Source organism: Oncorhynchus masou, chromosome 5 (assembly GCF_036934945.1).
Source record: "Oncorhynchus masou masou isolate Uvic2021 chromosome 5, UVic_Omas_1.1, whole genome shotgun sequence".
In the NCBI taxonomy this organism is placed as follows: Eukaryota; Metazoa; Chordata; class Actinopteri; order Salmoniformes; family Salmonidae; genus Oncorhynchus; species Oncorhynchus masou.
Genome location: NC_088216.1, coordinates 24,358,648 through 24,374,874, shown reverse-complemented (window position 1 = coordinate 24,374,874; position 16,227 = coordinate 24,358,648). Strand labels below are relative to the sequence as shown.

Here is a 16,227-nt window from a genome sequence, read left to right as displayed (position 1 = left end):
ATATAAACTACAACAAAGGATAGGCAATTTTTCCTCGGGCCTTGGAGTTGGAAACCTTTTGTAAAAGGTTTTGTAAAACTTGTGTGTGTGTACTTGTTGGTGCGTAATATGATGTGCTATAATCTCATTTCTAATAGTATTTCGACAACTTTCATCCAGAGAGAATAAAAGGCATGTCTGAATCTTTGTTTTTCATCAGAACTGACCTTAGCAATTAACTCAACCAATCAATACCAACATTACCAAATTTAAAAACAGACAAATATCTCATGACTGTACAAACAAGAGTCACCCAATAATAACATTTATGCCAAATGTATTTTTGCTTGTGATACAGGCATTGTGTGGAGAGGAAACGTCTGCAGTCCTTAAAGATAAGTTGGATGGTTTTTGGAGACAATTATAATGTCTTGACTTACCGACACATTCGTTGGCTTCTCGAGCTGTTGCGCGTTGCCACGGCCGATCATAATGGAAAGGCTTGCACCTGTCGCACTCCGGTCCCGCGGTATTATGTTTGCACTCACAAACAAGGTTTCCATCTCTGTCTTTTACGCACCGCGAAGCGTGGCCATTGCATTTGCATCGACCGCCAACTTGCAGATCGGACACCGCATAGAAATAAGAGTCCCGGGCTAGCTCCGAGTCATCCTCGTTCTCATCACCGAAAGTGTGCAATCGGCTGAACGTCACCTTGATATCGGTGGCGGTGACCCAGTCCTGGAGCACCGGCGAGTTGTCGAAGTCGTGCGCCGACGGTCTGCCGTCCAGAGTGCTGAAGGCAATGAGACCGCCGGATAGAGGGTGCATGTCCGTGTGGGAGTCTGTGCATATCGCCTCTTGTTCGTTCTGTTTGGTAATGGTGGCCTTGCTCGGTTTGGTGTACATTTTCCTGCATTGGGTCGAATAGTATTGGAAAGGTACCCAAGATTTGCCATAGTCCATAGACTTGAAGATAGCCATAGATTCGGGTCGAGGTGAGCAGAACTGCAGGCTTACGTAGGTGACTTCGAATTTCTTGCCCAGTGACAGTGTTATGGTGACGTTTTGGGGGTATTGGATGTAATTTTCCGATTGCCAACATGTGAGATTATGGGGGTTGTTGAGATCCGTTAGATATGCCGGTGGGTGATACTTTTTGGGGTCCGAGGCATCGCACGTATGGCAGTTCCTATTTCTCTCGTCGCCCTTCTCTGTTACCAAGCAGTACCTACCCGGGGTTTTACCACAAGTGCTGGAAGTGCGGACTTCCTTTCCGAAAGCGGAGTTCACAAAATCGGGGATGCATCTCCTCGGGTTACCATTCTCGTCGTAGCAAGGGTCCGGGGGAGATGTTTGCGCGGCGAACATGCTCATCCCGTAGCCACCGAGCACCCCCTCGACCACAAAGGAAATGGTCACAACAGTGACCACGGGATCCAAAATCCTTAGCATCGTATTCCTTGTTCGTGCGCTGAAAAACGCCAGCCGTTCCCTGAAAAGAGAGATAATAAATAAGACACTTTTGCAAGATGTCCAAAAGAGCACGGCAGATGTAAAGCTAAGAATTAAAATAGAAAAGCAACACCTCAATAGATAATTGAATTTACCATGCACATAGATTGAATAATATTTTCATATAGATTACCATCACATGATAAGCCTACAGAAAATATCATTTGAACCGTTATTATAATATGAACACACTGTCAGGAGAAATGTATCGATTTATAACATTAGCCTTTCATAATGCACCTATTAAGTGAAATAAATGGGCTTACAAGGTTAAGAAATCTCCACATATGACACTATTCCTCGGAATAATAATTCAGATAGGCAGAAAAGTCATACAAATATCTTTGTCGGGTGCCTTTCCTGTCACAAGCGCGATCTGTTGTGTTCTTGTTTGTTTTATTTGGAATCTCCGGGAGCAAAATATCTACACGCGTCTAGATGTAAGAGCCGCAACTCTCGCTCTGTCTGTTCCACTCCCTGTGTGCCCGTCTTTCTCATTCACTCACTCCCTTCCTCTATCCTTCTATCTCTGTCTGGCGCACTGACTGTGGAGAAAGTGAAGGACGATTGGAGCGTCTGCAGAGCTTGAGGTCATCTTGAGGAGTGACACTCCCGCGTAAAAAGAGTGAACAACGACATCCACTGGTAGTTTATCGATAACAAGATAGATACGGCTAATTAAGTGCCAAACGAAGGAACAACAAACTAATGATCAAGTTAATCTGATTATCACGTAGATAACATAATCCAAGGTTTCCATGTAGTCGTAGTTTTCATATTGCTAATCGAAACGGCAGTTTATATTTCATCATGAATATTGACTTTGTCACGTTAGCCTTTTATTAGCTTAATATATACATTTTTTGTATGTATTTATTATTATTATTATTACTACTACTATTGTTATTGTTACTTCCGGGGTATTATGGTGCATTTGTATTTCATGATTTAGATTGTGACCCAGTTAATTAAGAGTTATAAAGCATATTTTACTCATGACTCATGTTTTTCCCTCCATTCAGTAGACCTATCAGATTTCCAAAAGTTTAAATAATCAAATCTTCATAGAAATGAAGTGCAAAGAACGAACAAGTTTGTCCTATTTTATAATATGATAAAGCTTCTGTCCATATTGTATAATCTACTCAAGACCACTATATAACATGCCTTTTTCGATATTTCTGACTTTACCATTTTTGTAGAAAAAATGAAGTGAATACCATGCATATTGTATCTCTGGTAATGCTTCCATATCCTATTCATTGGCTATAACATGGAGCCACAACGCCTATAATACACTATATATACAAAAGTATGTGGACACCCCTTGTAATGAGTGGATTCGGATATTTCAGCCACATCCCTTGCTGACAGGTGTATACAATCGAGCACACCGCCATGCAATCTCCATAGTCAAACATTGACAGTAGAATGTTCTTACTGAAGAGCTCATTGACTTTCAATGTGGCACAGTCATAGGATGCCACCTTTCCTACAAGTCAGTTTCTCAAATGTCTGCCCTGTTAGAGCTGCCCAGGTCAACTGTAAGTACTGTTATTGTGAAGTAGAAACCTCTAGGAGCAACAACGGCTCAGCCGTGAAGTGGCAGGACACACAAACTCACAGAATGGGACCGCCGAGTGCTAAAACGCATAGCACGTAAAAATGATCTTTCCTGCGTTGTAACACTCACTGCCGAGTTCCAAACTGCCTCTGAAGGCAACGTCAGCATAATAACTCTTTGTGTAAGGACAGACGCTGTAGACGAGAAGCAAGTACAGGGAGTGAACATTTAATGGAAAATGGACATCAATCAAAACCAGAACAGTGTGACATTACGACAATAGTGCTGACATGGGGTACAAAACTGAGGAACAGACAGATATAGAGGGGGTAATCAACATCATGAAGGAGTCCAGGTGAGTCCAATGAGCACTGACGCGCGTAATGATGGTGACAGGTGTGCGTAATGAAGGGCAGCCTGGTGCCCTTGAGCACCAGAGAGGGGCAGTTGGAGCAGGCATGACACATCTGGTGGTTCAAGAAATCAGTTTCCATGGCCAAGCAGCTTCACACAAGCCTAAGATAACCATGTGTAATGCCAAGTGTCGGCTGGAGTGGTGTAAAGCTTGCTTCCTTTGGACTCTGGATCAGTGGCAACTCATTCTCTGGAGTGATGAATCACGCTTCACCATCTGGCAGTCTGATAAACAAATCTGGGTTTGGCAGATGCCAGGAGAATGCTATCTGCCCAAATGTATTGTGCCAACTGTAACGTTTGGAGGAGGAGGAATAATGGTCTGGGGCTGTTTTCATGGTTCGGGCTAGGCCCCTTAATACAAGTTAAAAATTGTTTAACTAGGCAAGTCAGTTAAGAACAAATTCTTATTTACAATGACAGCCGAGGAACAGTGGGTTAACTGCCTTGTTCAACGGCATATTTTTACCTTGTCAGCTGAAAGATTCGATCTAGCAACCTTTCAGTTAATGGCCCAACGCTCTAACCACTACAGCTACAGCATACAATGACATTCTAGACGATTTTGTGCTTCCAACTTTGTGGCTGTGTCGAGATCGGTGGGGAAGGACTTCAAATAGGTCCTGCAGTGTAAGTCTGCTCTATTGCCAGAAGAGTGTGTTAAAATCAACAAAAATTATCTGTTATAAATTGTGTTTCGAGAGCTTGATAAATCTGTTATAAATCTAGGAGCCATTTTGGCCAACTAAAATTGTTTTTGTGTTGTCTATAGTTTGTCTATCTTTGTATATATTTTACAGATTTTTTTACACTAGGCTCTAAGATGGTGGACAAATTAAGATATCCATAAAGCCTGTTAACCATTGGAAAATAATGTCACATTTCCGGTATACTTAAAGATGCAGTCAGGGATCTTAAACAGTAACAAATTCGTAACAAATTATACGAATTGGAATTCGCAAAATATCACATGAAATGGATGACGTAGGACACATTTTCCGGGACACGTTTTAGCTGCTGAGCACTGCTTTCAAAACTACTGGCTAAAATTATGCAAAATCTTTGGAGCATCTGGGTGGCTCTCCCATTAGCACCAATGCGATAGCTGGGTCTGGTCGACATAGTTCATTGACTGTATATGAACCAGAAAAAAGGAACCTATGAAATGTTTCTCTTTCTCTTCCATCTCTGACTTGGCCATAGTGATAAATAGTGGACTTTAGGGCCTTTTAGCAGGGGCAGCGCCATTAAGAACATTCACCATTTTGGAGTAGTCAACTTGGTGGGACTTCCTATGGGTTAAGGAAGGATCACATTATTCCATCCTGGTCATCGGGAGGGATCAGCCAATGAATTATACTTGTGAGCAAACATTCCACAACTGCAGGTGGAAGTAAATCACAAACCTTGGTTTTATACCAGTTCAAACCACTCTTTTCCACCATTCATTTTTCCCATAGGGGAATTTAGTAACACTTAAAATAAGGGTGGTCTTTCGTGTAGGCTTACCCTGGCATGATGTTTGGATAACAGTGTAAATCTCTCTAGGACAAGGTGACTTTTATCAATATATTCGCCTGTATTTACCCCCAAAATGAAATGCCAATTAGCTGCTAATGTGGCTATCTTAAAGAACTACAAATGCCATATTGATCTGGAAAAGACTGCTGAATCGAGGCAAAGGTAAGAATCTCTGGATTAACTATCTAATGTTAGCTACATTTATGAATGAATAAATTTGCTACATTTCTTTAAATTGACAATTTTGTGAAGTGTCCTGTGTAAGTTTTAAATTTACACACTACCTGTTAGCAAAGGTGTCAGCTAGCAGCCTGGTCTCATAGACGAGATGTAACATAGTAAATGTAGTTCTGGGATACTGAAATGAGTATGATATGTTACGTTTGCTGTGGTTACATATGACAGATGGTTACTTAAGGCAAAACGAACGTAGGGTGGTTGGTCGGGGTGGTTGGGCGGGTGTATAAATGGAGTGTCTCGGATTTACATACAGAATCATACAAATGCAATAACTTGAGGTTGTAGCTAGAGATGATGTGCAGGAGCTTCCAGGGATTTGTAGTCTACTTTGATGCTAAATAATATTTTTAAATCTGAGAGAAAATAAAGTCGGATATATTGATAAAAGTTACCTTGTCCGAGAGACATTTACATGGCAATCAACACATCACGCCATGGTTAGCCTACACAAAACACAGCCCTTATTTTAAGTGTTTCTAAAATTCCCTACGGGAAAAATGAATGGTTGAAACACGATTGGAACCATTTCCCTGTTTGACTGCTATGTTTATTGGGTATTATGACACCTTCACTGTGGGACTCTATATCTTGGGTCATGGGTCACATGTGTGTAGGCACGCAGGTGACCAGGATGTGGGAATGAACAGGTATGGAGAGCATACATGTCACTGTATACACCTTGGAACTATGATTTTGCCTATGGTAATAGGCCTTCATGTGATTATTTCAGTGTTTTTATCTTTGCTTTGCTGCTAATAAATGGGCAAAAGATTCAGCCAAAGATCGCGTATGGAAAGTGGTTTGTTTGGTACGCGTTGGACATTTGCTAACACCCAGAGTGGCTGTCAGGAACGTATAACTAGGTTGCCAGTACAATAATGTCAGCAGCATTTTATTTTTAAATTGTTTATTCCATTTCTCTCTTCAGATGGTTGTGGAGTGGGAAGTTGATGTTCTGCATTGCTCGTCAAGCACCTGTACACATTGATATCCCGAGGCTGTGGAAAGAGCGCCATCTTTTGGGAACAGGATGGAACTTGGTACATTTTTTTCCAAATCATCAACAACAAAAATGCACCCACCGTGACCTGCAAAACAAGTCCGACTTAAAACGTTGAGACAATGTAGTACTGTGTATCCAACATAGACCAATATTAACCTGGTACCTTTTGATGTTCTGTGCGGTAGTCAAAGAACTAAGGAAGTTTCGTGATAACCCACATCTATGTCTTCACCACTGCTGTAGTTTAATGACTTCATAGCAGGAGGTGGCAGTGTTTCACCACTCTTGTTGAAGGTTGGCTGACTGGGCTGGTTATTGTACTTTGTGGGATCTTGTCAATCTCATTGGCATGATGACATCTGTGCAATAGTGGCCTTCACTGGTTGAACCGCAAATAGAAGAACCATCTTTATTATTAGACTGAGCCTCTTCTCCCAATAACTCAAATGCACATTTAAAGTCAGTTTAAATGATCTAATTTTCACCTTTGACCTTTCTAGAGCTATTATAGTAATCATAGACTTCAGACTTCCAGAGTAGGGCCAATATTTAAAAATGATAGGAATAAAGTAATCCATCGCAAGCCCAGAGCAATACAGGAAACACTCACGTTCCCATTCATGGTGAACCTCATGAATTGACTGTTAATTTACTGCCATTGTTTTTAGCTAATGCTTTGGGTCCTGTTCCCTCTGAGGGGGAGAGAGAGGGGGGATTTACCGTAACACATGTAATGCAAATCACAGTCAAAGTGGCTTCAGGGGAAGTAGGGAGACTAATAGTGCTGCCCTGAGCGAGAAGAAAACAGTGGGCAGAGAAAATGACAGAACTGCTGAATTTTAACTGGAACAGTGGCTGTCCCAATGAGCCCAGATCCATTTTGAATTTCAATATCGGCCTGTTGCTATTTAGATATGAACCTTTAGGAAGTCCGTGTAAAACTACAAGTGCTTGTTTTTTTAGATTAGTATCCTTTTATTATTCATCACACAATTCAGAGTTCAGTTGTCATGTGAATTAACTTGAACTTGGACAAACTCTCAAGCGTATCAGATATGTGAAAACTACCTTTGCAAAGATGGGGCAAAATACTGTTGGGATTAGTAATAAATAATGGTCAATCCTATAAAAATCAATGACCCAGCCAGTCAAAACTAAAGATTGAAAGATCAAAGCCCAACATTCAAAACAATGAAACATGTCTTTATTCATGAAAATAGCAGGGAAACAAACAAATGATACAAATTACTTCCTTTATGGAGGCCAACAGACACCCACACTCTGCCTTCCTCATTGTGCTTACATGCACCTCTCTCATTCACTTCCTGTTTGACACATACCCTCTGCGTGTGCAGGGTCTATATCTCCACTACTACTACTGCGGCTACTGTGACTGGTGGTAGTCTACAGCTGTTGTTCCTCTGGAGCCATACACAGCACTAGTGAAGGATGTGGCTCATCTGTGCTCCCCCTCTTCTCTCTTTGTAATGAATGGCAGTGGGATTGGAGTCATTGGACCTGAGAGGCTTTCACACAAACTAACACCAAAAGGCTATGGATGTTACTGAACGATAATAGCAGGTAAGCCGTGTGGAGGACTAGTGGGCTATCTGTGGTTGTAAGCCTACCAGGCTATTGTCTTTTCACAATGGATGAGCATGCTTTTGTGGCACAGTCGATGGTGCGCTGGGCTTCGGGCCAGAAGGTTGAGGGTTAAGGGGGAATTTGGTAGAGGGGATAGCCCCGACTTGGACTTAAACCCGGGTCGAGCAACTGCCAAGAGGTCCAAACTCACTCACGCTAAATTACTGGAGCCTAAATCCAGTATAACAGACAATAGAAACATTTCAGAAATATAACATCTGGACAATTTGTGAAGTACTCATCAAGTGTCTATGACTCCAGACATTTGAAATCATATTACATTCAAATTTAGACATTTGACCTTGGATATGAGTTAGTATTGTCAGTTGTCTTCATCTGTGGATGATGCCTTATTGTTGAAAATCTCTAGTTGCCATTGTGCCCACAACTGCAAACTGAGAAAATACTGGTTCCATACATCTGAGAAGGGAACATTTGTGCACTAATCCTGGGACTAGACTAGCCAATCGAATAAAGATAGTCAATGCCCAAGTGTCAAATCATTGCTTCAATGCTTGTGTTTCTGAGTTTATGCCTGGCGGTTGGTCCAGGGGTGTAAGAAAAGGGTATTGAGGCAATATTATAGGGCTCCTGAGTGGCGCAGCGGTCAAAGGCACTGCATCTCAGTGCTAGAGGCATCACTACAGACCCTGGTTGGAATCCAGGCTGTATCACAACCGGCCATGATTGGGAGTCCTATAAGGCGGCGCACAATTGGCCCCATGTCGTCCGGTTTAGAGTTTGGCCGTGGTAGGCCGTCATTGTAAATAAGAATTTGTTTTTAACTGACTTGCCAGTTAAATAAAGTTTAAATAAAATAAATAAATCGTAATAAGGATAGTTAATAAAGTTCTGGTGATGGGGTATTCTGGTTAGTTGAGGTAGTTATCCATTAAACTGATAGTGATTTTCCTTACAAATTCCACAAATGGATCAATTAAAATGTGGTGACTATCAGAAACAACACCTGCAAACCCAACTGGGCTTATTAAACTGTTGTTGAGTTTGTGGTAGGTGCTGTTACACTGATGGGAAAGGCTGTCAAAATGATGTCACTGACACACAAGGAAGTTAACTTGCAAGTTTTGGACACCCTGTGATTGTACTGTCATTATTCTAATACACAATTAGGAAGTATATGTTGTTTGCATGGATGCAGTTATTGTATATAAACCATTTAGCAGATTATCCAGATTATCCAAATCGACTTAGTCGAGCACGCATACATTCTTCCTGTGAATGTTTCCGGTAATCGAACCTTCAATCCTGGCGTTGCAAACGCCGTGATCTTCCAACCAAGCCACAGAAGACAACAGTTATAATACTCTAATACCCCACCTGTCACTTACAGTAGAACTGTGTGTTGATTGACACACCACTTACAGTAATCTGAAGGTATAGAGTGCATTCGCAAAGTATTCAGACCCCTTGACTTTTTCCATATTTTGTTACGTTACAGGCTTATTTTAAAGTCGTTGTTTTTTCCCCTCATCAATCTCCACACCAATATCCCATAATGACAAAGCAAAAACAGGTTTATATATTTTTGTGCAAATTTATGAAAAATAAAAAACTGATATTACATTTATTTAAGTATTCAGACTTTTTACTCAGTACTTTGTTGAAGCACCTTTGGCAGCGATTACAGCCTCGAGTCTTCTTGGGTATGACGCTGCAAGCTTGGCACACCTGTATTTTTGGAGTCTTCTCTGCAGATCTTCTCAAGCTCTGTCGGGTTGGATGGGGAGAGTTGCTGCACAGTCATTTTCAGGTCTCTCCAGAGATGTTCGATCGGATTCAAGTCTGGGCTCTGGCTGGGCCACTCAACGACATTGAGACTTGTCCCGAAGCTACTCCTGCGTTGTCTTGGCTGTGTGCTTAGGGTCGTTGTCCTGTTGGAAGGTGAAACTTCGCCCCAGTGTGATGTCTTGAGCGATCTGGAGCAGGTTTTCATAAAGGATCTCTGTACTTTCCTTCATTCATTTTTTCCTCAATCCTGACTAGTCTCCCAGTCCCTGCAGCTGAAAAACATTCCCACAGCATGATGCTGCCACCACCATGCTTCACTGTACGGATGGTGCCAAGTTTCCTCCAGACGTGAAGCTTGGCATTCAGGCCAAAGAGTTCAATCTTGGTTTCGTCAGACCAGAGAATCTTGTTTCTCAAGGTCTGAGAGTCCTTTAGGTGCCTTTTGGCAAACTCCAAGCGGGCTGTAATGTGCCTATTTACTGAGGAGTGGCTTCTATCTGGCCACTCTACAATAACAGCCTGATTGGTGGAGGGCTGCAGAGATGGTTGTCCTCTTAGAAAGTTCTCCCGTCTCCACAGAGGAACTCTGGAGTTCGGTCAGAGTGACCATCGGGGTCTTGGTCACCTCTCTGACCAATTGCTGAGTTTGGCCGGGAGGCCAACTCTAGGAAGAGTCCTGGTGGTTCCAAACTTCTTCCATTTAAGAATGATGGAGGCCACCATGTTCTTGGGGACCTTCAATGCTGCAAAACATTTTTGGTGCCCTTCCCCAGATCTGTGCCTCGACACAATCCTGTTTTGGAGTTCTACGGACAATACCTTCGACCTCATGGCTTGGTTTTTGCTCTGACTTGCATTGTCGACTGTGGAGGCTTATATTAACATGTGTGTGCCATTCCAAATAATGTCCAGTCAATTGAATTTACCACAGGTGGACTCCAATCAAGTTGTAGAAACATCACAAGAACATCAATGTAAACAGGATGCACCTGAGTTCAATTTAGAGTCTTATGGCAAAGGGTCTGAATACTTATGTAAATAAAGTATTTCTGTTTTTTATTTTCAATACATTTGCAAAAATGTCAGAAAAATAATTTTCGCTTTGTCAATATGGGGTATTATGTGTAGATTGATGAGAAAAATATGCATTTAATCCATTTTAGATTAAGGCTGTAATGTAACGGTCTGAATACTTTCCGAGTGCACTGAATGGGTAAGTGGAATTCTGTCACAGTCATGCATATTTCTACTCCGTGTTTTCTTCAAAGATGAGTACAATTTTGAGAAATGGCCTCTGCAGCTGGGTGTTGCAGTTTTTCAAAGAATTATTGTATTATCACACAAGGAACTACTTAATCCATATCCCAATCATCAGCGTGGATTCACAGTTTTTTGGCAAAGGCAGAATGAAACAGAATAATTTATTTCATATCTCCAAATGCACTTTCTAATAACCTGCTCTTGATGTGCGAGTGTGTTTCCGGTTTAGGTTCAGTCTTATTGTGAGCACTGAGGATATTTTTAACACTAGCAAACTGTTAACCAAAGTCATTTAGCAGACGCTATTACCCAGAGTAACCTACAGGAGCAATTATGGTTAAGGGCCATGCTCAAGGGCACATTGACCATTTTTTTCCCCACCTAGTCAGTTTGGGGATTTGAACCAGAAACCTTTCGGTTACTGGCTCAACACTCTTAACCGCTAGGCTACCTGCCGCTCTTCAGCATGTGATTGGAAGTCGCCTACATCCCTATATCTATCTCCAAGCACTAGTGAAAGTGGCAACAGCCATTTTTAGCAGACAAGATCGTTTGGTTAGCACTCACATCAAAACGCCATGCCGTATAATTCACACAACCTCTCTTCCTGTTTACCTATTTACCAGTCTTATCTATCTCCAAAATCTACGTTTTTCTACACTTTCCCACAAGATGTACACCTCACTCACCCAGGGGTACGTTCAGTAGGCAAACGTGGAACGTTGCAGATAGAAATGTAGTGAATCGAGCTGACATGATTCCTTAGTCTATATGTCAGAGAGGCGTGTTTGTTTGACATATTTTGTTCAACATATTTCTGTCGGAATGTCACCTGAACACGCCCCCAGGTCTTCCACATTGCATATCCTATATCTGCATTGCACATTATACAGTAAAGCATGGATTAGAGCAGTCACATATTATACACCTAACTGATTTTCCTTATTTACATATCATGTGCTCATGATATTTTAACTGCCAGTTTAGTTATAAATGTGAATATATATATATACAGTATAAAACACAGTGTGGAGGTTTGGTAGACATGTCTTATATCAAACCTGGCTCATAGTTCATAATGCATTTCAGACCATATTTGCATAATTGTCCACTACCTCCTATAATATCTTTACTGGGGACGTGAGGATCAAAGTCTGTGTATAATGACACTGTTGTTCTAACTCCCATTCACCTTGTGGATCTGTTATCACTTGTCTAATTGTGTCCTGAATCGAATCATAAAATATGTGTAGGGTGTACACTAAGGACCTCACAGCAGACTGTAATGCGTAAAAAATATTTTTTGTCAGATTCAGTTGAAGTCGGAAGTTTACATACACCTTAACCAAATACATTTAAACTCAGTTTTTTCACAATTCCTGACATTTAATCCCAGTAAAAATTCCCTGTCTTAGGTAAATTAGAATCACCACTTTATTTTAAGAATGTGAAATGTCAGAATAATAGTAGAGAGAATGATTTATTTCAGCTTTTATTTCTTTCATCACATTCCCAGTGGGTCAGAAGTTTACCTACACTCAATTAGTATTTGGTAGCATTGCGGGGTTTTTTTCTTTTGAATTTTACCCCTTTTTTCTCCCCAATTTCGTGGTATCCAATTGTTGTAGTAGCTACTATCTTGTCTCATCGCTACAACTCCCGTATGGGCTCGGGAGAGACGAAGGTTGAAAGTCATGCGTCCTCCGATACACAACCCAACCAGCCGTACTGCTTCTTAACACAGCGGCATCCAACCCGGAAGCCAGCCGCACCAATGTGTCGGAGGGTACACCGTGCACCTGGCAACCTTGGTTAGCACTCACTGCGCCTGGTCCGCCACAGGAGTCGCTGGTGCGCGATGAGACAAGGACATCCCTACCGACCAAGCCCTCCCTAACCCGGACGACGCTAGGCCAATTGTGCGTCGCCCCACGGACCTCCCGGTCGCGGCCGGTTACGACAGAGCCTGGGCGCGAACCCAGGGACTCTGATGGCACAGCCCTTAACCACTGCGCCACCCGGGAGGCCGGTAGCATTGCCATTAAATTGTTTAACTTCAGTCAAACGTTTCAGGTAGCCTTTCACAAGCTTCCCACAATAAGTTGGGTGAATTTTGGCCCATTCCTCCTGACAAGAGCTGTGTAACTGAGTCAGGTTTGTAGGCCTCCTTGCTCGCACACACTTTTTCAGTTCTGCCCACAAATTTTTGTTAGGATTGAGGACATTGTGATGACCACTTCAATACCTTGACTTTATTGTCCTTAAGCCATTTTGCCACAACCATTTTGCCACAAGTATGCTTGAGATCATTGTCCATTTGGAAGACCCATTTGCAACCAAGCTTTAACTTCCTGACTGATGTCTTGAGATGTTGCTTCGATATATCCACATAATTTTCCTCCCTCATGAAGCTATTTTGCGAAATACACCAGTCCCTCCTGCAGCAAAGCACCCCCACAACATGATGCTGCCAACCCCGTGCTTCACCGTTGGGATGGTGTTCTTCGGCTTGCAAGCCTCCCCCTTTTTCTTCCAAACATAACGATGGTTATTATGGCCAAACAGTTCTATTTTTGTTTCATCAGACCAGAGGACATTTCTCCAAAAAGTATGATCTTTGTCCCCATGTGCAGTTGCAACCCATAGTCTGGCTTTTTTATGGCAGTTTTGGAGCAGTGGCTTCTTCCTTGCTGAGCGGCCTTTCAGGTTATGTGGATATAGGACTCATTTTACTGTGGACAAAGATACTTTTTTACCTGTTTCCTCCAGCATCTTCACGAGGTCCTTTGCTGTTGTTCTCGGATTGTTTAGCACTTTTCGTACCAAAGGACGTTCATCTCCCGGAGACAGAGCGTGACTCCTTCCTGAGCTGTAGGACGGCTGCGTGTGTTTACACTTGCATACTATTGTTTGCACAGATGAACGTGGTACCTTCAGGCATTTGGAAATTGCTCCCAAGGATGAACCAGACTTGTGGAGGTCTACAATTATTTTGTAGACCTCCAAATATTATTCTGAGTTCTTGGCTGATTTCTTTTGATTTTCCCATGATGTCAAGCAAAGAGGCAAGGTAGGCCTTGAAATGCATCCACAGGTATACCTCCAATTGACTCAAATGATGGCAATTAGCCTATCAGAAGCTTCTAAAGCCATGATATCATTTTCTGGAATTTTCCAAGCTGTTTAAAGGCAGTCAACTTTGTGTATGTAAACTTCTGAGTCACTGGAATTGTGATACAGTGAAATAATCTGGCTGTAAACAATTGTTGGAAAAATGACTTGTGTCATGCACAAAGTAGATGTCCTATCCGACTTGCCAAAACTATAGTTTGTTCACAAGAAATGTGTGGAGTGGTTGAAAAACTAGTTTAATGACTCCAACCTTTGTGTATGTAAACTTCCGACTTCACCTGTAAGTGTTTAGTAACTGCAGATGTGGCCGCTTCTATACTTCCACCATAGAGCCTAATGAACTTAACCATCATCGATACCCTGCCACTGCATCCCACTGTACCTGGTTGGGCCTGTACATGTGAAAGACACCCGCTGGCCAGTAGTTGCATTGAACAAAAGAGGAAGCAATTTACAGCAGAGCATTATCGTGTTATTGTTCACTTTTGTTTTGTCCTAAAACCATAAGAGGCTGGTGCTTTATGCAGTGGTCCGGTTCAGAGAAACAACGGAGGGTAAGGTGATACGAGGAGAGGAGGGGGCCATGAGTGTTTTAAACCCAACAGAGGAAGATTGGATGGGGATATGGGACTACCAATTAAAGTGCAATGAGACGACCCCACCCCCATCCACCACCTCCTACCTTGTCTGTGGGAGTCTATCTGAGAGGCTGATCACACCACAACAATGGACAGGCACCTGCTTCCCTTCCAGAGCTGGGGAGCTATTTTCCTGTTTGGAAGCTGTTGGAAATGTGATCAGCCTGGGCAAAAGGAAGAGGAAAGGAAAGATGTGAAGACGAAAGAGTCTCACACTGTGTCTCAGGGTAGAGCATTGTAGAGGCAGAGAAGAAAGCGGGCTAACCTGGTTGCCAGATCTGTTGCTCGTTGTCATGGCTATAACACTGTTTTTGGAAGTAGAGTACCATAGAATTACACATAGTCATTTAGTAAGATCTCTAGGGAGGGTACAGGCAGACTGGAAGGCTACCCTGGTTGCCAGATCTGCTTGGCTAAAGCATACACAGATCTGGCAACCCGGCTAGCGGCAAGCTGAAGATCTTGTTGCTGTTGACTTGAGATTACTTGAGGGCCTTCGTCATGCCACATCTGCAGCTGTGTGCAAGGGTGCTCCACCAGGATTGAGTCCCATTCAGGCTTGACCTATACATCTGCTGACAATAAGAATAAATAGTCAGGTTATGTTCGGTCAGGCGCAGTATGACTCAGTTGTTGGCTTGATCGTGGCACTCCAATCCACAAAGTATTTTGGTTTAAACTGGGAGCCAGTTGTTTGTATTGATCAGTTGATCTAACTGATCCTAATTGATTAATTGGATGAGATTGGATGTGTCATGCACCTTGGCCTGGAATCAGGGATTAGTGGAAAACCTGCAGATGCTACACTCTTAGGGAAAAAAGGGTTCCCAAAGGCTTCTCCGGCTGTCCCCAACTCTTTTTGGATCCAGGTAGAACCATTTTGGTTCCATGTAGGGCTCTAGATGGAACCCAAAAGGATTCTACCAGGAACCAGGAACCGAGAGACAAACATGTGACTTTTAGTCAGCTTTCCTTGTTAACCTCTGTTGCAACAGCAGAAAATGTGGAAGTGACCTTGTTGACGTTTGAGAGGACATTCATACATCCTCTTATGAAAACCCACAGTTTCATATATGGTCAATAGTTGCCATGTAAACAGAATGATTCAATACCTGAATATAATTTTCTAGAACAGCCTGTTAATCTATGCTATGGTTACGTTGACAGTCACTGACAGTCACTGATGTTTAGAAAATGTTGGTATTACTTTGTTTGACTGAATTACACATTCATGAGCCATACTTAATGCATTCATACCACTACATAATCATTTAAATAAATTCATAACCTACAGTCAGCCATTATATGGCAGTGGATGACTCACTCTGAATGTCCTACTGTAAATGAGATCATAAGAGTTGCTTTATTACACCCAGAGTCAACATCTGACCCTAGACTGGATACAGCCATCAGAACTTATATGACTTATTAGTTCCTTCCCATTCCACCTGGCCTGTGTCCAACACAGTATAGTTCCACAATGACCGGGTGGGTCATTTACCGGTTAGTATCAAACAGTAACTTTCCTACACCTACTGACCGTGCCACTCACAACACATCTTGCCTGA

The 16,227-nt window shown here is 42.3% G+C and overlaps 2 protein-coding genes across 4 annotated transcripts in view; one reads left to right on the top strand and one right to left on the bottom strand.

Annotated features, from left to right (window-relative positions):
• LOC135537401 (netrin-1) overlaps positions 1-2,009 on the bottom strand; it is a 111,378-nt gene extending 109,369 nt beyond the window's left edge. Inside the window, exons 1-2 of the mRNA XM_064963574.1 lie at positions 1,761-2,009; positions 420-1,474 (exon numbers count right to left, since the gene is read on the bottom strand). Coding sequence (XP_064819646.1) covers positions 420-1,434 — 1,015 coding nt within the window. The 5' untranslated portion in view covers positions 1,435-1,474; positions 1,761-2,009. The remainder of the gene's footprint in view (positions 1-419; positions 1,475-1,760) is intronic.
• A 5,572-nt stretch (positions 2,010-7,581) lies between these two features.
• Positions 7,582-16,227, top strand: part of LOC135537374 (phosphoinositide 3-kinase regulatory subunit 5-like) — a 32,277-nt gene continuing 23,631 nt past the window's right edge. For all 3 annotated transcript variants that reach the window (XM_064963560.1, XM_064963568.1, XM_064963563.1), the window contains exon 1: positions 7,582-7,817. The gene's annotated coding sequence lies outside the window, so the exon portion shown is untranslated. The remainder of the gene's footprint in view (positions 7,818-16,227) is intronic.